At 38.3% G+C, this 27,077-nt stretch overlaps 4 protein-coding genes across 4 annotated transcripts; all 4 read right to left on the bottom strand.

Moving 5' to 3' along the window:
* Window positions 1-684: 684 nt before the first annotated feature.
* On the bottom strand, window positions 685-2,536 carry LOC122663887 (NAC domain-containing protein 43-like). The gene is made up of 3 exons (XM_043859553.1): window positions 2,333-2,536; window positions 1,756-2,042; window positions 685-1,614 (listed from the first exon to the last, which is right to left on the bottom strand). The coding sequence occupies exons 1-3, from the start codon at window positions 2,514-2,516 to the stop codon at window positions 700-702; spliced, it is 1,386 nt and encodes a 461-aa protein (XP_043715488.1). The 5' UTR covers window positions 2,517-2,536; the 3' UTR covers window positions 685-699.
* A 14,268-nt stretch (window positions 2,537-16,804) lies between these two features.
* On the bottom strand, window positions 16,805-17,841 carry LOC122666097. The gene is made up of 3 exons (XM_043862207.1): window positions 17,344-17,841; window positions 17,014-17,245; window positions 16,805-16,887 (listed from the first exon to the last, which is right to left on the bottom strand). Exons 1-3 carry the CDS (start codon window positions 17,839-17,841, stop codon window positions 16,805-16,807), a joined length of 813 nt encoding a protein of 270 aa, XP_043718142.1.
* A 222-nt stretch (window positions 17,842-18,063) lies between these two features.
* On the bottom strand, window positions 18,064-19,036 carry LOC122666096 (L10-interacting MYB domain-containing protein-like). Its single transcript, XM_043862206.1, has 2 exons — window positions 18,710-19,036; window positions 18,064-18,621 (listed from the first exon to the last, which is right to left on the bottom strand). The coding sequence occupies exons 1-2, from the start codon at window positions 19,034-19,036 to the stop codon at window positions 18,064-18,066; spliced, it is 885 nt and encodes a 294-aa protein (XP_043718141.1).
* A 3,928-nt stretch (window positions 19,037-22,964) lies between these two features.
* Window positions 22,965-24,925, bottom strand: LOC122663888. Its single transcript, XM_043859554.1, has 2 exons — window positions 24,914-24,925; window positions 22,965-23,645 (listed from the first exon to the last, which is right to left on the bottom strand). Exon 2 carries the CDS (start codon window positions 23,633-23,635, stop codon window positions 22,988-22,990), a length of 648 nt encoding a protein of 215 aa, XP_043715489.1. The 5' UTR covers window positions 23,636-23,645; window positions 24,914-24,925; the 3' UTR covers window positions 22,965-22,987.
* Window positions 24,926-27,077: the final 2,152 nt, after the last annotated feature.

The raw sequence follows: 27,077 nt of genomic DNA, 5'->3' as shown, positions 1-27,077 counted from the left end.
AACACATGCAGCATGCACAGGAGCAGTGACCCTGGCTGCTTGCTGATCAGAGCCTGCCGATAAAGCAAATACACAATCTGGAGCCATGGACTCAACCCTTTATCGCTTCCTGGGTCAAGTGGATGGAGAAGGCGGGTCTTGGGAATTATTGTAGCCAAAGCTCGGAAGAAAGCAGCTTTGGCTAACTCATCATCAAGCTTTCAAACTAAACGAGGTTTAACGATTAAATAAAGATATATATTAGTGGTAAAGCCTTGAAAAGTAAACATTGATTAGAGTTGGGAAGAGCATATCACACATTCACACCACCCAAAAAGAACAACTTGTGATAAGTCTTCGACAAGAATGGTGAAAAGCTAAGACATAGTGATTAGTGATTAATTAAAGATAAAATGGTTGACACTTGACAATGCCACACCAACTTAGAATTCTTATATTATTATTATTATTATTATTTAATTGGAAAGTACTAATACAAAATACGACCTTAGAGGCTATAACTCTCTCACTCTCACACACTTCTCTTCACTCTCATACAGTCTCTTTCTGATCTCTCTCTCTCTCTCTCTCGCTCTCTCTCTATATATATATATATATATATATACATATGGTATATACATAGTCACGACTTTGGGAAACTGGCTAGTGATGGGATGTATACTAATACTATGATACCACTTTAGGGGGAGGGATATTTGGCTATAAAGAAGCATTGGACACGTGGCACAGTGGGTCGGATGAGGATGACGATGATCTGGTGAAGTTCCATAGATCGATTTCGCTATTGTAGTCGTGGGTGTTATGATATGATCTGTTGATGAAGTTGGAAGTGGAGGAGCGAAGCTGTGGCAGTGGCAATGGCAATGGCAATGGTAGGTGATGATCATCTTGATCATCATCATCATCATCATCATCATCTTCAGCATGAGGAAGTGGACCTGCGGGTGAAGAGAAGGCCATGGTGGGTTCGTTAAAGCAGGCCAGGTGGTTGCAAGTCTCTGCTTGGCCATTCAGGTGGGAGGCAACCAGCCGATCCAGGGCTGCCCAGTCACTCAGTCCTGGTTCCGAGTGGTAGACCGGGTTGAGATGCCCCGTGCCTCCTCCAAGGTCGGCATCGGACAACACCTGTCCTTCATCGAGCGGTGGATAACAAGCTTGGCCTCCACAGTCCTGACTCCGATCGTTTGGTAGTGAAGTAAGCGTTGGACTCTCCAGTGCTGGAAGTTGCATGAATCTCTCGTGGAGTCCATTGTTGATGGCTATCTCGATCGGTCTGAGAAACCTCAAGTTGCTGTGGTGGTTGTTGCTGTGGTTGTTGTTGGTGGTGGTGTTGGTGGTGCCTGTGATGGTGTGGATGTTGTTGAGACCATTATTATTAATATTCAGGGGGCTTGTGAAATCATTCTCCTGCTTACAACTCCTTCCCATGTACTGAAGAATCTGGTCCAAGGCGCCATCATTGCTTGGGTTTAACATGTGGGCCGCCTTTGCTTCAATGGTGATGGCAGAGCTTTTGGGGCTGTCTATAGCCTTATGATGGTTCTTCTTCTTGAACACACGGCAAACCACCCACCCCTCTTCCTGTGCCGCTTCTCCCCCCATCGAATTTGATGCCTGGATTTTACACATACACAACTGTTACAGACAAATATATGACGGGTAGAGAATGAATTGAAACAATTCTAACTTAATTTAGCCAAAATAAGAGAGAGGCGCGGATGGGATGGGATGGGATGGGATCTTAAGGTACCGTACGTTAGGATCAGACGAGGAGGAGGAGGTTGTTAGGTTATCATCAAGCCTGTACTCATGCATGATCCAATCGGATTTCTGGCCGTGTGGGGCTCGACCTTTATAGAAGACGAGGGTCTTCCGCATTCCAATACGCTTAGAGTTACTGTAAATGACCTTATCACGTCCTGTAGCTTTCCAGAACCCGGCTGCCGTTGCTCTATTAGTTCTGGTTCCGGTGGGGTACTTCTTGTCTTTGTGGCTGAAGAAGTACCAATCATTCTGTGGAGTGGATCCTATTTTGCACTTTTCTGTCAAAACCAAAATAGTCCACAAAAAAAAAAAAAAAAAAAAGCACTGGTGAGGAAGGCAATTACAAGTTACAACACTGAGTTATTAGGAATGCTTGTTTAAACTTTAAATAACAAAACAGCAATTAAAAAAATTAAAGAAAGATCGAGTAATGAAGAATGAATAAATAAATAAGGATCTAGTAGAAGCCAGAAACCAAAAAAAATAAAAAAAAATAAAAACTTAAAAAGAATGGATTTGGGTTTTGGAGGAGGACAATTAAAAGGAGACATTATTAATGGAGTTATACCTTGAATATCCCAGGGCTCGAGCTTGTTAAGGTCGACGTCCCGAATGACGTCCAAGTCGATCTTCTCATAAGCGACCTTCTTTCTCAGGTAGTAATGAAGGAGCTCTTCTTCTGTTGGGTGAAACCGGAAGCCCGGAGGCACCCGAGACTGACCATTCACTGAAAGGCTCATTTCCTCCGGCATATATTCAACCTTGATAGATAAAACCAAAAAAACAAAAAAAAAAAAACTGACAACCCAAAACAGAGGATTCGATTCCTACTCACTGATCCAACTCACTCATCAATTGAGTTGTTAGAGAGAGAATGGAAGAGAAGATGATAATCGAAAGTGTTGGGTATGTGTGCCCCAAATGGAGAAGGGAATCATTTATATGTGTGGAAGATTGGTAGGGCATGCATAATTAAGCTCCAAAGGGCCGGAGATACATGAAAAAGGTTTGATTACTGTCATTGGGTGTACTTTTCAGTGGGGTTAGTTTGCTAGCTAGGGCTTCCAGAAGAGAAAACCCACCCACCTCTCCTGCTCTCCTTCTCCTCTCCTCCATATGAATATGAATGAAATAAAAGAGAGAGAGAGAGAGAGTCTACAAAAGGGTAGCAACAATGGGCCCCGATAGGACGTTAGGGCCACCAGTGAGTGAGGAGACAAGCCCCCATCTTAACTACGACCCTCGACCTTAAAATCTTAGCGAAAAGCACCAGCGAAACCACCGCTCTCCCTAAAGAATCTCTCTCTCTCTCTCTCTCAAAGAGTCGTACGTTCACTCAAATACACACATGCATACAGAGAAATAAAGCATTCAATCACTCGTTTTGCTTGTGCAACCACCGCAACGCAACGACATTAGACCGAGAGAGAGAGAGAGAGAGAAAGAGATGATGGGGTCTGGAGGCGTTGCGCTTTCATGGCCCCATCGGACAAGAAACACATAATGGAAGGAGAGATACGGAAGACTTTAAAAGGTCCCACTTTTTTTGTCGCATTTCTTTTCATGGCAATTACGAACTACATTTGGATTTACTTACGTACGTACACAGAATTATTTTTAAACCATTTTTTGCCTTTTACTCATAAATTAAACAATAATAATAATAGCAAAGGTGGTGACCAATCTAGCCATTTATGATGATGGGCTTAGCATATTCAATGAGACTTGCTTAATTATAACTATTTCATGCTACGTATCCTTGCATTCTATTTGATTTTTTTTTTATTATCAAAAAAAGAAAAAAAATTTATTAAACAAACATAGAAGAAAAACTTTAAGAAATGGTTGAAAAGTCTATAAATAAAAAAGTACTATGCCAAAAAAATAAAAGAGACAGTAAGCACTTACATAAATAGGAAATTAAAAAAAAATAAACATAAAAATCTAACACTGGGAGATTTCGTAGTTGCTCCCTTCCACAATGGAAAGGAACCCTAATCCACAACATCTAATTACCCTCCCATTACAGTATTATACTGAGAAAGAATATATTTTGAACCTTTGTACATAAGGGGAGAGAATTGATGTTCAATTAAATCGATTTGGATAAAACGCTTCTCTCATTACCAGGGGTGAAAATATTATTTTTTCCTGCTTTCATCCAACAAGTGAGATTGGACACCACACCTTACCCCCTTCCCCATGGTCCAAACCTAGCTAGGTGCTCGTTCTACTGGAGATAGCACTACAACAGCTATTAATTACAAGATCACCAAAGACTTCTCTAAGGTTTGTGAAAGTAGGTGATGCGGAGGGAAATTCAGGAATTTTGGGAGGTTGCCGGGTAATATGAATCTCCTCTAATTCAATAGTTAAGGTATGAACATTTGTAGGTTCCTCTCATAGGGGGTCGGAAATGATGATCTCACTCCCTGCTCGGGTGGGGTGAGGTCGTCATTTCCACCCTCCTTATGAGAGGAACGTACGAACCTGACCGAGTAGGAACCTGAGAGGAGAAAAATTCAGGAATTATTGTTGCAACTGATTCGAAGGGTTTTGTTTATTTATTGCTTCATGGGAAAGGCAAGACTCCTTGGTCTTGCTGGCTGAATGTTAGGGAGATTATTTAGTTTAAGTGATTAGACCTGGGTTGTGTGGTTAGCTATGTTTTTCTTTCGTTTTTTTCTTTTTTATTATAATTTTTTTGGTAAACTATAATAAGTTGGTTTTAGTTTTGTATGTTTTATGTATAGGAACAACTTGTTGTGACTAAAGTGGTGAACTAACAAGTTGTAAGCTTCTTTTAATTGCCCTTTATTTTATTTCCTAAAGTTATTTAATGCAGTCCTATTTAACATAGGGGTAAAAAAGGATTTTCAAAAATTGAAAATCTTTATAAAACAAAGGTTGAAAATCATTTAATACAATTTTTATGTGAAATAATGGGATTTACCCTCACTGAAAGAAAAAATATATATATATATATATATATATATATATATATATGTTAAACTAAGAGGGCAAAAAATTAAAATTACAATCGTGTTGTAACTAACTTTTGTTACAACAAGATTTTTCCTGTTGGTATTAACTACAAGAAAATAGAACTTTACCCACAGTTTTTACTTGTTAAAGTATCGTAGAAGCGCAGGTTTTGCCCGCTTTTCTTGTAGTGATTTGGGTTATGAGGTAAGAGGGATATACACCTCTCCCCTTCCCAATATACTATTGCATTTCTATTTATTTATTGCACAACAAGAAGTGCATTTCTGATAATGAATAATAGGGTGTGACAGTGAATGTTGAAATGAAAATGCCTTAATGAGGTGAATATGTATGATAAGAACAGAAAACCTTCATTTCTTAACGGACTTCTATAATATTGATACCCATAAAAATTGGAGATGCATCAATTTCTTGAAGCCATAAAATGACCTCAATATTGCTCCATCATTTTAACCATTGAGCAGTTCTATTTATTTATTTATTTATTTTTTTTATGTGTGTGTGTTTTTATTTCATTTTCACTCTAAGATAATAGGATCTTTGATACCATCTTCCTTGTTGAAAGAAGAATGCTTGGCTACTTTTCATAAACTAGTTCTTATAGGTCATCATATGAAAACTAGGGGGGTGGGGGGGGATGAAAGGTCAGGAATTAAAAAAATAAAATAAATAAATAAACATTGTCAAACATTTGGAAATGATTCAATATCACACCAGATTGAATGGTCATTTATACCTTAAAAAAAATTGGACAAAATAAGAGAAGGTTTGCTTTTGTTTAGATAGGTTTAGGGTAACGCCCATGTTCCCTAACTAACTTGTCCAACCTTGGGGATGAGCCCTAAGTCTAGATTATTAAAAAGTGGGAGAGTCCCTAGAGAATAGGATAATATGGTCTTCCAGGAGATGGATGGTATGAAGTTAAGATGTCTCAACGTCACTTAAGCTAACACTGTGAAGTGATTTATGTAGCATTCCATCGTATAAATATGCCCGTATTTGATGTAATTATGGAAGTTTAATAATACCACCATTTTATCACTTCACAGTGTTAGCTTATGTGACGAGGTAGGCTAGCTAGGCAGCATAGGGTGGGAGGTTGGGTGGGTGCTTGAGTTGTCGGCATGCAGGAGAGGCATATAACCTGAAATCCCGATGGAAGGTCTGAGGCTTGATGACGGAAGCTTAAAAAACGATACGAGAGGATGATTAAGAGGAGCAGTATGAAAATTCAACACTTTTGTGCAACAAATTTTGCTTATGACTTCTTCTTTAGAAAAGGTGATGCGACCATGGTTTGAGGAATCGGTACTGGATCTATTGGATCGATCGATTTGTATCGATATTGGTGAAGATTGATATTAATTTTTGAACGATTCTGTATCGGTGGATCAGTACAAACAATGTAAAATAAAATTTAAAAAAAAAAAAAAAAAAAAAAACAGAAGTAAATCAAATCGATTCCAAAATGATATGGACTGAACCAGATTAGTATTAACAGAGACCGATACCGATTATTAAAACCGACCAAGGTTTTATGTCTTAATTTTTCTTAAGAAAGTAGGAAGAAAAAAAAAAAAAGAAGAAAAAGATTAGCAATCGACAGCGGTAGTAGATGTGGTGTGCATAACATTTAGTTATGGGGGGCTTCACCGTCTCGTCTCTAATCATGATCGTTGCACGCACGCACCTTGGAAAAATTCTTGGGTTAATAATGAGTTTGGCCAACAATTGACGGAGCAACCACTTTTTATACTGACCTGCATAACTGATGTGCTTCTCCAAACATCACTTTTAGTTGTGGTTGTAGTTGTTGCTGTTGTTGAGAAAGAGAGTCATTCCGTTAACTCCATCGAATAGAAAGATACCCCTTTTTTTTTTTTTATCTTCTTTCTTTTTCTTTTTCTTTAGGAGTGAAATGGTTACAGTACTTAAATCTACCAAAGTCACATACTGACGATAACAATCGCATTATACGTTTTGATGGATCGGCAAAGTGGACATTCATTTATGAAGTTTGCATGGGAATCTGCAAAACTCTCCTTCAAAAAATATAATATATTACCTTTCTCTTTTCCGTTTTTGAAAAAAAATTAAAATTAAGCATGTTCTATATATATGGTTGCCGCACTGACTATCACCATCATCCGCCATATAAATGTGTTTTGAAAATCCAGACATACTTACTGTATATGACGACACAAAGTAAGTTAGGCTATTTTATCGTAATAAAAGACTTCTTCTTGTACGTAGCCTAGACTCCATTTTTTTTTTCTTGTTTTTTTGGTAATGAACATGTCCACCTTATTACTTAATCGTACATCAATATCTTTTGATGTACAATTTTATTTTACCATAAGAATTTTTCTCCTCTCAGGTTCCCTGATCGGTCAGGTTCGCAGGTTCTTCTCATAGGGGGCGAAAATGACGATCTCACCCCACTTGGGCAGTGTGTTCAGGCAGGGGATGAGGTCGTCATTTTCGCCCCCTATTAGAGGAACCTATGAACCTAACCGGACTGGGAACCTGAGAGGAGAACGATCCTTACCACAATTCATTGGTGCACTCTCCATTACCATTTGCTCAAAGAATCCTCTCTCTAAACCTATTTAGTTGAGATGAATCATTAATACAAACACATTGCTGATCTTTAGAAAAAAAAATATATGACCATGGTGTGGCCACTTGGAAAGCATCATATCCGATATGTAGAGGTTGGGTTAGAAGACGGACGACAATGTGTTTTGGAGGGAATATTGACTTATTCCACACTTTCTTTTTTTGACAAAACCAAGTATTTCATTCATTTCATGGGAAGGGGAAAAAAAATATATTCAAATAGAAAACAAAGAAACGAGAAAATGGAAGTAATGAAGCCCCTTGTGAACGAGTAAATACAAGGGAATGGATACATGAAGATACAAATTGGAGAATGCAATTTAGATATGATTGAGGCAAGTACATATAATAGAGATATAATTAGAACTCATTGGATCTGATAGAACAGGCCCAGGGTCCACGTACTGCAAGCTGAGGTTATATATAGGCCCTTCCTAACCACTAGTTTGAATCTTTGAAACTATAAATTCAAATCATTAATTTCACGTCCATTTCCACGTTTTTGTAATCTTAAGACGACTCGGTTACGAAATTGACCAGAGCCTACATGCCATACATGACATACATCCACTTAGTCGTCAAATGAAGAAACCCTAATATTAGTTTTATTTTATCACTATCCTTTTTTGTGATAGATCAACATGCAATCTTTCTTTTTCACCAAAAAGCAATAAAACATGTAATCTTGCCTATTAGGATTATACCCCTCCACCCCCCCCCCCCCCTCCCTTTATTCGGCTCTCTTCCAACTGTGGTGGGAGCTGGAAGATCCAACCCAGCAAAAATAGGGGTGTTTGGATCATTTTACAGGTGGGCCCTCCTACTAAGCTGAATCATCCAGCTCCCGTCACAGCTGGAGGAGAGCCAGGTCCCCACCTCCCTAGACAAAAAAAAAAATAAAATTGCCTAATACACCACAAAATATGCTTTAGAGGGGGGGGGGGGGGGGAAGGGGCAACAGTTTTATTATTATTATTAATATTTGATAAGGTTGCGTACATTATGACCCTCCCCAGACCCTGCATAGTGGCGGGAGTCTCGTGCACTGGGTACACCTTTTTTTTTATTCAAGGGTTTGGCGAGATGTTCTCTCCCTCAACTTTATCTTCGCTTCCCCCCCCCCCCCAAAAAAAAAAAAAAATAATAATAATAATAATAATAGGCCCATTTTGTGGTTGGGGGATGGAGTGTGGAGTGAATAACTTACTTGACTCCTGAAAGTTTCAAAGAGAAGCATTAGATCACATGATATAATCAGAAAAGCAATTTGAATATAGCTTTGAAGGACAGGAAAACACCCAATCCAATAGCGGACCATTGGAGAAATTAGGTCCTTGGATATAAGATGATGTGGATAACACCTCCCAAAATTTGCGCCCCATCAAAAATTGCAGTGTAGCCAAAAATTACTTCTATTGGAACACTTTAATTGTACCTTGGCTCCCTATACATAAAAAAATTGGCTCAGTCAAAATTGCAACTCACGAGCTCCCAAATGTAATTAGAAGCCCAAATTAATGGGCTCAAAAACTGATAGGCCCATTTTGTTTTTGTTTTTGTTTTTGTTTTTTATTTGGTGGCTTCCAACTCATGATTCACGAGGTAACCTGGAAGACCCTCCGATATCTACCCTGTAACAATTGAGATGGGACCAAAATTTTCTGTGTATATGGACCCCAAGGTCCTACGCACCTATCAAGCTTTCTTCAATTTGAGCATGCCAAGTACCCCGGCCACCGGTTGGGGAAAGTCATAACGTACACAGCTTTACCACCTCAAATTGGATTCAAACCTAGGACCACCAAGTTACAATGAAGCAACCACTTCATTTCCTAAAAATTTAATGGTCCAAATTTCAATATCAGCCGTGCACATGACAAGGAACACAGGGCATGCATGCAGATATACTTCTGGCCGAGTGAAATCGTGTTGGAAATTTTTTAGTTTTTTCCCTGAAATATATTCTCCCACGTCCCACCCAGTGAAGTGAGACTGGCATGTATTCATTGATCGTTCATGTCTTATTCGACACTGTCAAACATAACACACTTACGGCTTTGGTGCAGCACACACTTAAAGCTCTGTTTGTGGATTTTTTGGAGGTAGCTTACCAAAAATTGTCACTGACATCTTACCTAATTGTTAACAAACGAGGCTGCGCCCAAGCACATGGGGGTGGGTGCAATGACCACCCTGCCCTCCTGAGTGTCAGGTCCATATGCCTAAACGCAGCCTGCACTGCGGCACAAAAAACATTCTCCCTCTATATATATATATGCCTCCGGCCTACCCCATGGTGTCATTTGGCAACTTGAAAACGAGAGGAGATTCCCGTGCATGATTATTTTTACCATTAGTCTCCGTGCCTTCTCGAGATCCTTGAAGAATTTGGAGAAATGTATATATGAAGAAATAATTGTGAAAACAACAAAATCACCAGCCGACACTTTAAAACGTGGGGTTTGAATGAAATGACAAATACGGGCATGCAGTCCATTTTCCACATATCTATCTATCTATTTCTATCTCATCAATATTAGAACCATATTTTAAAATAATTTAAAGGGAATAAGGAACAAGGAATATAAATGTACAACCGATGAAACAGTACAAAGAATCATCAATGATGCGAGAAATTTAGGTCAAATTAATTGATGAATTGCATTCCAACTAATCAAGAGGGACCCCACGGCATGCTACACATCACATTCAATTCCTACATCTTATGAATAACCCAACCATAAAGAAAATTCTGTGAATCATGAGGGAATCTCATCACTTTTGTGTGTATTAATGCAACTCGAAAAGGGTAATTAAACCTTTTTTTTTGGGGGGGGGGGGGGGGAAGGTAGTGGGCCAGGGGAGGGAGGTGTTAAACAATATGTTAATCATGTAATTAAGCTTCTCTATTCATATCAAGTTTAATTTTGATGAGGGAAAGAATCAATTTTTAGAGAAGAGGGCAGGAAACTATCAACGAGTTTGGTTTCTTAATTTGCACGTACCAACAGGTGAACGTACATGTGAGAGTCAATCATATTTTAATTTTGTTTCTATAAAAACCTCTCCTCCCCTTGTAAATGACAAAATTAAGAGAAATGATTGGCTCTCACATATACGTTCACCTGTGGTACGTGGAGATGATCCATTCTCTCTACCCAAAGCCCTCGATCACAAGGCTATAATAAAAAGTAGTAGACAAAAAAAAAACAAAAAAAAAAATCTCACAAGTACAAATACAAAAGAAAAGCTATTCAATTATCAGACCATATGAAGATTATACTTCAAAAATCCAAGCAGATTCAAATTGGACCTAAGCTTTTAGGCTTTTAGTTGTTGCATATTCAAATTCCAATAGTTTGTCCCATTGATTAGTAAAATTAAGAGAAAATAGTGTTAATAAGGAAAACAACAGGAAGAGTAGTAACACTTGGTTGAAAAGTTAGTCCCATTGGAACCAGCCATAATAATCATAGATAGGTTCATCAAGAATAATAATACTAATACTAACAAAAAAGCTGCTTTATTGCAAAGTTAAAACATCATTGAGCAATTATATGAGAAAAAATTTGGTTAGCTGGAAGCTAGTGGATGTACGAGTAGTGTCGCTTCTGATCTGCTCAGGAGGGCTGGGCGGCACGCGGTCACGGCTGGCCACACATCAAGTTGGTTGTAGGCTTGTTTTAGAGAGAATCTCACATGGTCTATTAATAATATTATAGCTATATATATAGATAGATAGCTTCATATATCTATATCTCAAATATTAGATTAGACCATATATAAATTTCTTTTAAATTGATTTCTTTAAAAGCTAAATCTAAGCTTTTCATTCTTGGAAGGATTTTGTGTCTCACAATTAATTCCTATGCTCTTCTCATTTTCTAGAAAAGCAGTGGGTGCAGGCAGGGTGGGCCGGGAAGGGGTTGTCAAGATTCTTTAGCTGTTTATTGATGAAGTTTTGAGAGAGTTTATTTTTCTTCCTCCTTTTTTTTCTGTTTTTTGATTGATAAAGTGATAACCAGGGCGGAGAATTGTCTAAAAGTCATTTCAATTCGATCACGACACTCAAAGATTTTTCTTCTCAAACAAATTGATACGTACACGTAAAGGGAAGATTCAAAACCCTTATATATTTTAAGGGAAGCAGTTTTCTGTCTATCTCTTTCCTCCTTAAAATAAGGGGGTAGAGGTGTCTTTTCATATGGGTAGAAGACAGATAGACTCATGGGAGTGCTGACGTAATCCACACTCCCAGATAGAGAATTTTTTTCCATATTTTAATTGCTAAAGGAGAAGGCGTACATGTTTTTTTTTTTCCCTTTTCTCTTCCGTTCTTTCTCTCTAAAAGCTCCTCGTTTGACATTACAAGTGTGGACTTAAACCTCAACAAACATCAAAAGGATCGTATTAGCAAGCACGTCCTTCTTTAATAAGACATGTGTTTCAGAGGTAGAACCATATTTAAGTAAAAGGTAATTATAAATTATAGTAGACAAAATAAATAATGAAAAAAGTTCTTTTTCAATGCAAGTCCTTTTTTTTTTGGGGTAAAATTATCAAGATAGTCCACTAATTTTAATTTAGATAACTGGTTTTGGACAATCGTAGTCACATATCAAGTTTTAATCAAATTCCATCAAATGACCTCTTATTCATATTCACGGATTCTCATATTTTTCAATCATCCATGTATGTCCATGCACCCTCCTATAAATTTCTTCAAATCTCCAGTTTTGTCATGTTGTATACTCTGTTTTAAGCTACAAAATTGGGGCCCATCTGATATATTACATGATAAATATTTGAACCATCCAGGCCGTCTTGGATAATTTTACTCTCTTCTAACTAGAACAAGAAAAAGAATGGTTACCAAATACATTGTTTTTTTCTTCCAAAAAAATGAAGTGATATTGATAGTAGTTCTTTTGATTATATTGTCTTAAAAAATATTATTTATTTTACTAAGATTACTAATTTTGAGGGGCCTAATGCATATTAAATTCCAGTTTTTCCCCAAATATTTATATTTTGATTGTTGAGATTGCTAATTAAGATTGTAAATATATAATTTTACAATCAGATAATCTATTTGTAAATGTCTTCATATGCAAATGACAACAACAAAATATGTTGATGAACTAACAACCTTCTAAACGTCAGTAAGAATTTTCTTTAATGATGCTAACCGCCGATCTAATGAATAAGTGGTGGAAAGCCTCATCTTTTCTGGACACTATCAAGTGGCGTATCACTCATTGCTACAGAGAAGCAAATTCCGCAGCGGATGCGCTTGCAACCCATGCAGCGAAAAGGAAATGCACCACTTGTTAGACTAGCCCACCCCATTTTATTATGCAGACTGTCTATTGGGAAGCGCTAGAACGGCCTTTCTATAGATTTACTTAGATTGCATCTTGGGCTAACGGTAAACTAAGGGCTATGCCGAAGGTTTCATGTTAGAACTCAAGATAGTCTTTTTGGAAATCATGAGTCATTCCTTGAACATATTTTTCCATTTCTAATATATATACATTGTTGACCTTTAACGAAAAACCACCGATCTAATTGTAGGTCTAATAATAATAATAAAAAGAACAAGAATAAACATGCAAAATAATATGAGCACTACCATTGTACAAAAGAAAATCCCTTTACACGGTGGATTAGATTTTAAGGATTTTAAGATCTTGCATAATCTCCAATTCTAGCTAGTTCCATTCATTTAGACATCTATCTTTTATTTATTTGTTCATATTTTAAAAATCATTTATGATGTTGAGACAACGTAATTCTCCGACTCCTCCCCCCCCCCCCCCTTCCCTTCCCTTCCCTTCCCTTCTCAAATATACCCCACGTTGAAATAATGGCGTAAATGGTTTTTCTATTGATTGAATAATGCAAGAGGTTGTATGCCTATGAAGAAAAGAAGAAAATGATGATGATGCTTAACAAATTGTTTAGCATTATCATGGAGTAGATAAATGTTAATTTAGTCAAGGAAAATATTTCAACTTTGAAATAAAGTGACTTTTAATATATTGTCACCTCCATCCCCCTCAGAAAAAAAGGGAGATGCTAAATGTCTCTATGTTTGGTGACATTTAAGACTATCTCACACTACATTATATTTTTTTTTCCTTTTTAATACGTTACTAGTTGATACATAACAGTTCTTATAAAAAAAAAATTAATACATAACAGTACATAAGTCCATCCACATGTAAAGGTCAAGTGAGGGATGAATGGGGTGGAAGGCAATCTTCTTTAGGGGTTTGAACCCGAACAGGGTTTGGGTAGAAATACTCTAGCCCTGAGGGTGGGTCAGGATTAGGAATTTTTTGCCCAAAGTTAGGGTCCTATTCTTTCTTTCTTTCTTTTTTTTGTTTTTTTTGTAGTTGGGCCCCAAAGAAAACTCTTTTTTTTTTATAGTTAGGCCCCAGGAGAGTTGAACTCATGACCTCATGTTTGTGAGGTGTTGGTCCTTGCCAACTGAGCAACACCCTTGGTGTCCCCTTCTTCTTGCTGTTCCTCTCTTTCTTCTTTCTTTCTTTCTTCTTCTTCCTCTAGAACCACCTCAATTCGGGATTTTAGAACGCCAACTAGATCAGAAATTTCTTCTTTTTTTCTTTCTTCCCAGCCTAGCCAGTCCATGCATCTCCCTTCCCCCCCCCCCCCCTCCACCCATGGTAAGGTCCAATCAGGGTCAGCTCGGCCCAATCCTAAGGACGGGTCAAGGTTGGATTTTTCTGACCCTGAATCAAGGCCGGGTTGGATTTGGGCCTACCTATGGGGACTCCGGGGTTGAACTAGAATTTTAAAAGACTTGGTCCAACCCGACCCTGTTGGAGCCCTAGTGTCGCTCATTATTATATAACGGTACTCGGCAACGCTTCTTATGCATTCCCATTTGTAAAAGAGAACCACAGAAGTACAGAACCATGTCACTTACCAAGTTACCTAATCCTCTATCACATTAACCCAACCAGGTACTTCAATGTGGTAGGTTAATATTTAGTTTGAAAATTTTCCTTTATTTTCTTATTGTAGGTGTGATCGGTATTGCACTTTTAAATGGTTACCAACCACATAAGAAATCTGTCACAAATACATATACATCCTTCTTTAGATGTGACAAAAGATAAAACTTTATTGGCAACCTTATTATTATTTCTTCTTACCACAAATGACACATTGATTTACTACAAGTCTACAACTTGATTTTGAAAGATCTAAAGGATGCAAATTTATCATATGAAAAAGGAAAATCAAATCAAATAATCTCATGTTTCACATAGTTGGAAAATTAGGTTTTGAGTTCACCAATCCGCCATGGTAGACCAGTTGTTGCATATGCCAGGTACTCCTGCTTATCCTGGGCGATAAGGACATATCACGAGGTAGAGACGCTAGATCATACCACGTGCAGGGTGATATTTTGAGGTAGCCTCAACACCCACCAGCTTGATCGGGCCCTGAGCTTTCTTCCGAAGGATTGTTTCATTTCATTCTCTTGATTTGAACATAGGAGAGAGGCGGCTTTCGCACCTTTATTGATTTCGGCCTGGTAACGTAGTCCATCCATCCCCGGATCAGTCAATCAAGCTATATATCTCATCCGAGTCAAGTAAAAAAAAAACATAAAATTTAATCATGAGTCATGAAAATTCAACCAGGTTTAAGAAATTAACCAAACTAGGTCTGAGTTAGTCCAAGTTTTCATTGGCTCGGTGTTTTTACTCAAGTCATGTGAAATTTACCATATCTGATTTTTTTTTATTATGCCAAATACTATTCATAGACCATAAGCTTGGTCTACAAACTAAACAAATCCTTAAAAAAAATTCGACTTCTTCAATATTAACCCTTTTTTTCTTCTCACATGCGAAGCAACTACAGTCTCACTCCTTCATTTGGAGTTGGAGAAGAAATAAGATAATTAAAAAAAGAAAAAAAAAAAAAAACATGACTCCTCCTAACCAGGTTTGACTCGCTCTAGTCACCAGGCTTTGACAAGAACAAGTTGAGTCGAAAAACTATGTTTACCAGGTTTGACTACTCTCTCTCTCTCTCTCTCTCCTTTTAATTCTATTTACATATTTCTCTCAGCCAATCTTTCTCTCACAATTATGTAAATTTTAATTCTAATTACCTATTTATCCCGGCCAATCTTTCTCTCACAATAATGAGAACTTTTACATTGGCATGTTATTTATGCATACTAAGGGTCTTGTCTATAGAGGATTTAAAAGCTTTTTCCCGGGGATGTCTAGAAATCTTTGATCTTCATCACTAGAGTCACTAATGATGATAAGGACAAGCTTAGAGATATCTTGGGCCTTTCTTTTGAGAGACTCCCGACCTATCACCTATTTGAGGCTACCCCAAATCTCTTCAAAGCTTTTTGCTCACCTTTGTCTGCTTTCGGGGTTCCCGGCAGCACCATTAGAAAGATTGAATCCTTAACTTCATGTATGTCCTTCCTTTGGAAAGGCAATAAGTTCTTACATCCTTGTAGTTGGAAATCCATTTGCCTTTCGAAAGAGATTGGCCTCAGTCTGAGAAGAACGAAGGAGGTAAAATTAGCCTCTCCCAAGAAACTTGTTTCAAAAATTGCTCCAAGGGTAAACTCTATCTTGGTAGATTGGCTTTATTCTCGCCCTCTCAATAAAGACACGATGTGGACTATTAGGGTATGTATGGTAAGCATTCTGATTCAAAAAATTGATTCTGACCCAGAATCAATTTTTTTTGTTTCTAAATTTTTGGAGTAATTCTGTACCAACAAATGTTGTATGGTAAAAAATTGATTCTGCTATTCAGAGAAACAGAAACATGTATGAATTGCCATTTTAATGGAAACAGTTTTCTTTTCTAATTCTATCAAATTACATAAAATCTCATCCCTAAGCCCAATTTTCATAGTACAAATGAATGAGAAAATATCACTAATTTCAACATGTCCAAAATAATTCCAATACTAAACATAATGTTCTTACACATCAAAAAAAGTATTGATTAATTTTCATTCAATTGGAGCCATGTTTCTTGATAAAGCCAACTCGTTTGCAATGTACTTCCGAAATTCATCCATCTCTCTTGCCCTATTTCGTTGGCTAGAATTACCATACTCAGGTGGGATGAAATCATCATCAGGGGGTCTCTCTAAATTGTTATCATCTCCAAACCACGGAAAATTTGTGTCAGCTTTTTGTTCATCCCGAATGAAGTTGTGTAGGGCACAACATGCAATGACGATACGACTTTGGGTCGAAAGAGGAAAACATGACATTTTGCTTAGTATAGGAAACCGTTGTTTCAATGAAGCAAAACTGCGCTCGATAACATTCCTAACACTCGAATGCCTTTGGTTGAAAAGTTCTTTAGCATTCTGCGCTCTTCTTGACTCGAAATCTCAGAGATGATACCGTTGTCCCTTGAATGGTGTTAAAAACCCTGTAGTAGATGGATATCCAGAATCTACTACGTAATATTTGCCTACAATATAATTGGTGAAAGATTATATCAATATAATATTTTGATAATGTTTTTTATAAAAAAAAATATATATTGTGATAATGCTATCAACTGAATATTACTAAATGATAACGGCTTTGTATTTACCTGGAGGAGGATGAGGAAAGTGTAAGGTTGGATCTACGAGTGCCGTTGCAAATACTCGACAATCATTTGCGGATCCCTCCCAGCCACTATTCACAAAAGTGAATTTCATGTCATGTGAACACGCACACATGACGTTCTGTGTTGTTTGTCCCTTTCTCCCTCTATAAGGTATTTGTTTGTATAGAGGAACACGTGCATCTATATGAGTTCCATCGATAGCACCAATACAATCCTAATACAATCCATCATATGCACTGAATTAAAAACGTATCATAGTAAAATAAATAATGGTAATATGTATGTAAAAATTTTCATTCAAATTGTTTTTACCTTGAAAAAAAGATACTTTTTGGGATCATTCTTAATTTCTGGGGCAATCTTATCAAATGGTGGTGGTCTTATGTTAACTTCCCCTAACTTGAGGAAAGCCTCCAGTACTGTATTAAAATGCCTACCAATGGTCTCTGGTGAATGCTGAAAATGTTCAGCTATATCTCTTACCCGCTGGTTTCGACCAACCATAGTTATGAACATTGCTAGCTGCTCGTCAACTCTAACATATCGACTATCTTCCAACCATCCTTGCTCCCGCATTAGCGTACAGAGGTTGAAGAAGACATGTCGTTCCATTTTGTATTGTTCATAACACCTATCTACATGACCTTCCAAGACCTCACGTACACGTTCTGGGCCTGTTAGTGCACTATCACGAATGGGCTCTCTAGTGTGTAGTGAACTCTCTTGTGCATACATAAGTAGAGTCATACACATAACCAAATCTTCTTCAGTTTCTTCCCTATCTAGTTCTTCCAAGTTTGAACCAGACATCCTAGAGTGTCATGTAAAATATGATCAATTAATAAAATATTAGAATCTAATGAAGGAAAAAATAGGCATACATTCTCAAATAAGAAAATCATCAAGCATATAGAAATTATAGCAAACATCCAACATATATGATTACAATCATCCACCATTAAAAACATCCAACAGAATTAAATTGTACCATTACAGTCATCCACCATTAAAAAAGGAACATGATATCAATGATTAAAGAAGTCTAAGAAATATGATCTTGTGGTGTGCAGGGCATGAAATGAAAGCCTCTCTCCATTGCGGGTCTGCCATTATCTTGACAGCTGCCTTCTCATATAATTCTTCATCTACATTGTTGACTGTCTCTAGTACCTCTAAGGCCCTAGCAATGCTAAATTGCATTTCAGTATTCCTGGATGTGGTAGACAAACTAGCATCTCTCTCCAACCTTGATTTGACCATCACTTGAATGGCCTTGGAAGCCATTGATAAATCAGAGTTTCCCCTTCTTTTTCTCTTTGTATTTGGAGTCCTATTATGATAATGGGTTGGTGTATGTATGGGGGTAGCTTCAGGTTCAGAGTCTACAAATGGATCGACTTCCTCAGCATCACTAGATTCCCCAATCTCCTCATCCATATTCTCCATGCTCCTTGAGTCAACATTTGATGACACAGCATTACGACTACCTACATTCCCATCACCACTTGCATAAGTGTCTCCAAATATAATGCACAGTTCAGGCCATTGTGGAAGACCATCCTTCTTGAACTTTGCCCATTTAGGATTTGCCTGACATACAAAAACACCAACAATCAGTAATTCTCATAGTACTCTTCTTTCCCCTTTAACAAAATTTTCTAAAAAATTATAAGCTAACCTGTATGTGTGTTTCCCATATAGATTCATCATCGACTGTGCAAGTTCGTGTCAAGCTATTCCACCCAAATCCAGTTGTATCCATCAACTTTTTGAAACTGCTATATTCCTGCCTCAGTTTTGCCATTTTATTCCTCAACTGGAGCATAGTATAAGATATACCAGTTTTTGCTTTGTATTCATTCGAAATGTTTCTCCAACCTGCTTTGTTAAAGGTTTGAGTAGTCCTATTCCCCTTCCTAACCTCTCCTACCATTAACTCAACAAAAAGGTTGACATTTTCTTGGGTCCACCTAGCATTCTCAGTGACACCTTGTGAATTGGACATTTTTTATTGCTTTCAAATCTAAACAAATAAGAAGAAAAAAATCAGCATATTTTCAAAAGAAATGTGCATTCAACAATCAACATGTAAGAAGAGCTCTAAATGCTTGTGGGGATTGAGTGATTATAGAACTCTAGAATAACATGGCATGAATGATAGATAACCCCCTTTTCCATGCCTAAAGTTCATGGTGTGCAACTCATAAGCATGTGACTTGACAAAAAACCATAGACATTTGTGGGAATTTGTTTGTTACATGTTTATAGCTAACTGAGAATCTCAGAGTGAGGTTTATTTTATTTCTCATTGTTCTCACATTAGTAGCAAAAATACCCCAGATGGAAATAGTAAATACCTCAATTCAAAGATGTAATAGCAATCCTGTAAATACTCTAAATTCCAAGACCAACAAACAAAGAAGAATAAGGTTTATGGTTTGGAAGGAATGTATTAAGGGAAGTTATTTCTAGAGAGTAATAAAAGATGGAGAAGGAATGGAATGAAGTAGAATCAGGTAAATATGGGAAGTTGGATTAATGGGGATTTTAGTTAAACAATGAGAGGAGGTTATCTTCAACCTCTCGATCGTGAACAGAGGCAGAAAAATCAACACAATGTCAATAGCAATAACTCCCACCAATTTGAGGGAATATGAAAATATATAAAAATTAGATTATATTACCTCTTTTCCCTCCGTTTATAGTTTTTCACTTAAAACTAAGATGATACTTCTAATCTTCAATTCTTAATGAGGAAGGCCTGCCACTTCCATTTCCTTCAACATTAATAAAAGTCCACCAATAACCTATATATATATTTGGAAATATATAAATGAAGCAAATTTCTAGTGCATGATAACACTCCAAAGATTAGGTGGACAACCATGGCATTACCATCGTTCATTGATCGAGACGGGCAAACAGAATCTGTTCATTCATGGGAGGAACTGGGATTTTCGGAGAGATTATGAATCAAATTGGCAAAAATGAGTTGAATGAAATCAAGTAATTTAAAACGAAAAGATTAGATCACGAGAATCATCAAATATATTTGGGCCATTATTATTTAATTCCAATTAAGCAAATGCAGATTTGGACCATTATTATTTAATTCCATAAAAATTATAGATGTACTCACTAATGCATACACTACGTTCTGTAGTTTTAGCTCTTGACCAGATCGAGATTGATGTTAGAAGAACCTAAAATCTATATCTATTTTAGTTCCAAGCATCGGTGTTTTTGAGTTTTAGATTATACAGGCCATTCTAGCAATAGGGCCAACTAATGAGGATGAACGAGATTATTTCATTTTTTTAGGTAAAAAGAATGAACGAGATAACAGAACAAAAAAAGAGAAGCAAACATAAAGTATGAAGACGCAGAAAGCGCAAAACAATACCATAAAGTAGGATATTTGAGGTCATTGCTTAAAAATACACATACACATACACACATACTCAGTCACACTTACTTGGAAAACAAGCATGGTACAAATCACAAAGCAAGGTCAACTACCCAAGGAAAAATCTTTTAACAAGTTGCAGAATGACGAGCGAGAGAGAGAGAGAGAGAGAGAGAGAGAGAGAGAGAGAGAGAGAGAGATTACCTTCACCGATTGAGAGTGAAAGAGAGCCGAGAACCGTCGTCAATGGAGGTCGCAAGATGTGGAGGTCGCAAGAAGGAGGCCGCTCTTGTCTGTCAACGAAGAGATGGTAAATACCATCGAATGCCCCTCGTAACTTAAGCAGAACGCGTTTCACCGAAAATTCGTAGAATCGATTCTCCAATATGAGAAACACCATTTTGGTGTTTCTCAAAACCTTGCCAGAATCCATTTTATCACCCGGTTCGTTTCAAAAAATCACAAAAATGAACCGGACAACCCATACATAAACTGTTTCAATTCTGCCCTCAGAATCAGGAAAAACACCAGAATCCATTTTTTAGAAGGTTACCATACATACCCTTAATTACGCGCTCTCGTCACTCCTCTTGGTCATGCAATAAGTCCACTGTGGTTTGAGTCATCTCCTTTTGAATATGTGGGTTGACTCTTTCAATTGGGCCCCGCTGTAGCACCTCCCTCCTCTCAAAATTGGTGCTCCCTAGAGATGGTTAAACCAGTTAAGGGAGCAACAAGTGAGACGTGTGCTCTTCGGCAATTAGGATTTTCTTGTCCGCGTGTAAGCCACATCCATGCATGATCGTGCTATGGAAGCAGGAAAATTCTTCATATTAGATTCTTTGTTTTGGATTCTATCATGACTCAGTATCGTATCGATGACCGGGAAGACATCCTTCGTTGATTAGACTCTTGGTATCCCAAAGTGTTCTCTATACTCATTATGGAGATCAGATTAGATATGATGCCGGATCAGATCAAATGGCTAATGTCTCTTCTATCCTAAGAGATGACAGATGGGATTCGAATATCCTTCTATCTTCCCTTCCGTCATGGAAGTGTGGATCGAACAGCAAAGTATCCCTAGATGGCCCAGAGTCACTTGTGATCTTGTCATTGGAATGTTTGACCTTCGATTTAGATTCTCTTCTCGATCAGCTTGAAATCTGATGAGATCTCGACATGCCTTTGGTCCCTTGAGCTAAAGTGGTTTGATTTAAGGGATATCTTCCTCTCTGCAGTTTCATCACATGGATCGAGAGCATTAATTACCCACTCTCTATACCCAAGTTTCTTTTCTTTTCTTTTCTTTTCTTTCCAATTCTCAAAGGAGATTTGGGAATCTGTCCTTGCCAATTGGCCGTCCCCCCCCCCTCCCCCCCCCCCCTAGGCACATTAATTAGGTCATTTGATAGAGAGCGGACGTGGGTTCTATAATATTTGTTGGGAACAAAACAAAACAAAAGACATTGGTCTACTTCCTCTCGCATGCATGCTTCATCAAATTCGGACTTCCATCTCCTTTGATGTTGTTTGATACAAGATCGTTTCTCTCCTCTTTTTTTATTGAGATACCCCAAGGAACCGGCTTATCATTTCAGGTTAGGATATCTCAAATGCAGTTTTGCCCCATCTCATAGTCTCCCCTCTCCCTCTATTTTGTTCCCACTAGCTTGGATTATTTTTTTCTTTTATTTGTTTGTTGGGTTGCGGCTCTAGTCTTTTTATTTGTTTTTTTCTTAATTTTGTGTTGATCGGGATGCAGATGTACGTTCTTATATATGTGCGTGCTTGTGAATGTATTCTCAGCAAAGCATGTACCTTCCTTCCAGCTTCAAATACTACGTACAACTAGACTTTGCCGTTATTTGTCCACCAAGCCCACCAGAAATGCTGGTTGGGATGGGCCAAATGTCTCTTAATTTAGTTGATGCTGGACTGCTCAATAAGGTGTAGTATTGTAGTGCCCAATCTCACTTTTTCCTTGAAACTCAGATTTAGCCCAACAAATTAAGGTATCTTTGGTCTCAGCAGTCAGCAGGAGTTTGCATCACGCGTGGATGATGTGCTTCTATGTGACAAGATTATCACGAAGTATGTTCGTTCTACCTACCTCCATTGCATCTCCACCTACTCATTAACAAATTAATTAAGATTGCCTAAGTAATTAATGGTTCCTTTCTACGTACAATCGATCGGATACCCTCCCTCCATTGTACACTACTCTACATTAATACATACCATACCACACTGCGCGCTATTACCACTGCCGTAAAAAATTACTCGGAAAATCAGCCTTGAAAATACTTATATACTTACAAGTTGGGGAAAAGAATAAAGAGGAAGAGATGAGGTAGAAGAGAAGAAGATAGCAGGGGAGAGAACGTACGCAAGACTGAAAGAGAAAGGAATTGAAATACTCATGACCAAGAGAGAGCTAGACCTGGGGTAGGGGGTTGGGGGTTGGAGGTTGGGACTTGGGAGGGAGAGTTTTGTTAGATTTGGGGATTGATCGAAGAGATTAATTTAGGTAGGTAGGTAGGTAGCTAGCTAGAAATCAAAGAGGCCATGCCTGTCGGAGGAGGAAGCCTTCCAACTGCTGGAGATGCTCCACTGATCAGAATTAGCTGCAGATGCGATTGCTCCATTCCCGCACTTGGCCACCGTCCTGACACTCTCAATCAACGCCTCCGTGCGTGTCTCTTGGGACAATATCTCCGCCAGCTGTTCTGGGCTTATCACCAGCTTCACCTTCCACACTCCTGTGTTGTAGTTGTTGTTGTTGTTGTTGTTGTTGTTGTATTGTTGTCTCGACAGAACCTCGCTCTCGGACCTCTTTAGGATTCCTTGGCTGTCGAATGACATCCGATAGGGTGTAACGAGGGACGAGGAGGAGGAGGAGGAGGAGGAGACGCAGGTGGATCTGATACCAGCAGTGAATATTGCTCTCCTATGGATGCTAGTGTTGAGGGGAAGAAGGTAATACAGTTCTCCAACTAGAAGCTCCTCGTTGTGGAGGAGTGGCTGCTCCGAGAAGAGATATTGGCTTCGGAATATGCCGTGGCCTGGGAATTCACTGGTGATGAACTCGGCAGTTAAAGGTGCGTAGAGCTCCATGATCCCACCGTTTGATGTCACCACTTTTATTACCTCTTCTACTTCTACTTCCCCTACCCCTTGAAACACACAGTTCCCCATCTATCTATCCCTCTCTTAATTTCTTATCATTCACCTCCTCCTCTACTTTCTCCAACCTTCTTTCTTTAATTTTCTTCTTCTGGTGCAGAGCTGGAGAAATATTGGCCGGGGAAGAGAGCAGTGATATTCGTTGGCGTCGGCCGCGATGCTTCTTTTAAGCTTCCAAACCGACCCAAGTTTGTCGTTCACCCACGAAAACCAAAAGGAAGAGAATCAATAGACAAAGAAATCTCAATCATAGTAACTTGCCTTTTCTTTTAGCTGAGAGTTTTTCGGTCGGCAGTCAAATGCACAAAATTGGGGATTCAGATCCTCTACTTCCAAATTCTTGGCAGCCATCGAGCTGCCATGCTCCCATGGTGTGCCACGTGTATATATCCACATCTAACGGTTATTTTTTAGAAAATTTTAAATTTTAAAATCTTTACTTGGTTATCTCCACAAACAATTTCAATCGGTTCATTGATCAAACCAAACCAAATCAAATGGGTTCCAAAAAATCGAGAGGAACCGTGAAGAGAAAAACTGTTTTCAAACCCTCGTCTTCTTCCTCTCCTCATCGTGCGCGACCGCCGCCACTGACCTCTCTCTGTGGGGCTCATTTATCAGCAATTAAAACCCTTCACTTTGAGGTTTAAAATAAAGCCACTGATCCAATACGTTTTGCCATATTGCCTCGCAAAACTGATTAAGGAATTCACATAGTTTTCAAATTCAGACTGGGACCTCAAAAACCAAATGCAAGTAAAGAAGCAAGGGTGTTCAAACCACGAAAATAAAATTCAATACGGCGTGTTAATTCATCAACTCATTGAAGCAACTGAGTGTGGCCCAACTGATTAGTTATCAACATGTCAGCAGGTCGCTTGCCTTGTAATTCTTTAGGAAAATAGTTTTTGAATCCAAATTTTGGTTTCCGCGCACTGAAACACTCTCTAGTGAATATAAAGGACCACACTACTTAAATGCAACCTAAAACTTTGTCATGGCAAAAGACATTCTAACTTGTCCATTCCAAAATACTTCCAATGTTTCATGATTCAAGAAATAGTGTATAACTCAAAAAAAAAAAAAAAAAAAAAAAAAAAAAAAACAGACGAAATTGGAAACTTGCAGAGACAGAGAACTAATAGGAGAACCATTCAATACATTAGTTGCACAGTGATGAGAGTGGGCAAAGGAGACTGTTTGATGAGAATTTCAAGATTTTGGCAAGGGTTGAAGTCATTGAGATAATCCAAGTTGCTCACCTGGGACTATTCTCCTTATAGCTGCTACTTCGAATCTCTGTGTGTGCAAGTTGGAGGGGATAAATAGGTGAGACGGTGATCAGTGATTGTGAGACTGTGTTTTCAGAATTGGAAAGACTCGGGGAAGGAACAGATAAAGAAGAGAAACTTGCTTGAAAACGTAGGGATTCAAACAGAAATTAGAAATCAAAAGCAGGAGAGGAACCGCAGAGGCAGATGAGTGGCGGCAATCGCGCACGGTGAGGGAGGAAGAAGACGAGGGTTTGAAAACGGTTTCTCTCTTCACTGTTTTTTGTGACCCATTTGACTTGGTTTGATTTGATCAACCGGACCGGTTGGGGTTGGGTGTGGAGATAACCATGTAAAGATTTTAAGTTTTGAAATTTTCAAAAAAAGAACCGTTAGATGTGCTTATATATACACGTGGAACACCATGGGAGCGTGGCAGCGCGATGGCTGCCAAGAAGTTGGAAGTAGAGGATCTGAATCCCAAAATTGGTGGATGGGTACAGCCCTGGTACTTTAAACTCGGAAACTGAGCCGAGTCGGTTTCTCCGGATTAGATATGGCTTCGAATCTATCACAAAAATCTTAGAATCGGACCTGCAAATAAACAAATAAAAAACAACCAAGTCATCTGGTGCCAAAAAACATAAAATCGGCTGCTCCGAAACATTCAGAATCAAATTGGTCACAGTTTATTCCGATCTGAATTAGAGAGTTCGACCAATCTGATTTCGATTTTTGAAACAGTGGTATAACCCGATTTGCCACATGGAAGCATGGTTTGAGAAATCCGTATTGGATTGACAGATTCATATCAGTATCGGTATTAGTGGAATCGATTCATATCAATTTCGATGAAGACCGATATCAATTCTTAATCGATACCATATCAATGTCGTATCGATTTTGCGAGTTGCTAATACCCGTTTCGATACGGTGCACTAAAACCAGGCTCTCAACTGCTCAATCCTCCTTACCACCCTCCCCCCCTAAAAATATATATATATTGGGGAGGAAAGGGGGAGAGATTGTGTCGATCGGGGGAGTTTTGATCACATTTGGCATCATTTGTGGCTTGTGGGGGGACCATTACTCATTGTATTCACCTTTTTTATCTTTTGTTCTTTGGTATCGGTGCGTTTCGCAACCCTTTATACTCGCCTGAAAAGAAGTTTAGGATGGAGGACTGGTAGGCTTTCATCTTTTTGGGGATTTCTGGGCCGCAACGAAGGCTGGGATGACCCGGCCCACCTCCAACTCATGAGTGCTGCGGTGCTTTTCTTTTTTTCCTTTTGTTCTTGGGTAACTCTTTCATCAAAAAAAAAAAAAAATTTCTTTTGGTAAACAAAATCTTTAATTGTAATTTATAAAACTATAAACACATAAAGCCATGCTCAGAAATATTCAAATATTAAAGGAAGATTACTTAAAAAAAAATTACAAAAGGAAGGCAAAGGTCTTAAAGACAGAGGTCGGGAAGCAAGAAGGAAGAAACTCCCAAATCAACACGTGTCAGTGTACCTGTTGCCTGTATAAATTGATTCGGTTTAGAACTGGTCCAGGGTCCATGACCCGTCTACCAATATCCCGCCAACCCGGAAAAGTTGCAGAAAATTATGTGGGCATTCTAATACTAAAACTTTCGGCGGCACTCTTAGGTCGTGACATTTCATCATTATCTTGTTGGTGGGGTAATTACTAATTAGTAGCGAGTAAATGAGTAATGATGGTTGATGTATGCTTCGGTAAAAACATACTTCATTTCTCTTCTCATGATGTCTAACACAGCAGTCAACGGCCACGCTTTAAGAATTGCCACAGCACATGCAACACTAATCATGATCATATTAACGATCATAATAATTCAAATTTTTTTTTTAAATAATTGAATGCCTTGAGGGCCTTGAGGCTCGAGCAAGTTTTAAAAACAAGTAATTTGAATCCCGATCGAAATGAGTCAGAATCGATTGAAATAGGGGAAAAAAAAAGAAAGAAGAGTTTTCTTATCATGGGGTATGGTCCAATGTTAATATCGGATCAACATGAGTGTCTGAAAGTATCAATAGAGATGGGATTTATGTCTCAATGTGTAGACATAGTCACACATGAGTTACATTCTCAGATAAAATCCATATTTCTTTTTTAAGAAGAAAAAACCCTAAACACCCAAATTCTACTTTTCAATC

This window comes from Telopea speciosissima, chromosome 6 (assembly GCF_018873765.1).
Source record: "Telopea speciosissima isolate NSW1024214 ecotype Mountain lineage chromosome 6, Tspe_v1, whole genome shotgun sequence".
NCBI lineage: Eukaryota > Viridiplantae > Streptophyta > Magnoliopsida > Proteales > Proteaceae > Telopea > Telopea speciosissima.
Note: the sequence above shows the minus strand (reverse complement) of the source record. Positions and strands in the feature narration are given on the sequence as shown.

Coding starts and splice junctions, on each gene's coding strand:
- LOC122663887 (XM_043859553.1), bottom strand. CDS start 2,516: ATGCCGGAGGAAATGAGCCTTTCAGTGAATGGTCAGTCTCGGGTGCCT. Junction 2,043..2,332: donor CGAGCCCTGGGATATTCAAG/GTATAACTCCAT, acceptor TGGTTTTGACAG/AAAAGTGCAAAATAGGATCC. Junction 1,615..1,755: donor CCTCCTCGTCTGATCCTAAC/GTACGGTACCTT, acceptor TGTAAAATCCAG/GCATCAAATTCGATGGGGGG.
- LOC122666097 (XM_043862207.1), bottom strand. CDS start 17,841: ATGTCTGGTTCAAACTTGGAAGAACTAGATAGGGAAGAAACTGAAGAA. Junction 17,246..17,343: donor AAAAGTATCTTTTTTTCAAG/GTAAAAACAATT, acceptor GGATTGTATTAG/GATTGTATTGGTGCTATCGA. Junction 16,888..17,013: donor CTTTCCTCATCCTCCTCCAG/GTAAATACAAAG, acceptor ATTATATTGTAG/GCAAATATTACGTAGTAGAT.
- LOC122666096 (XM_043862206.1), bottom strand. CDS start 19,036: ATGTCCAATTCACAAGGTGTCACTGAGAATGCTAGGTGGACCCAAGAA. Junction 18,622..18,709: donor TATGGGAAACACACATACAG/GTTAGCTTATAA, acceptor TTTGTATGTCAG/GCAAATCCTAAATGGGCAAA.
- LOC122663888 (XM_043859554.1), bottom strand. CDS start 23,635: ATGGGGAACTGTGTGTTTCAAGGGGTAGGGGAAGTAGAAGTAGAAGAG.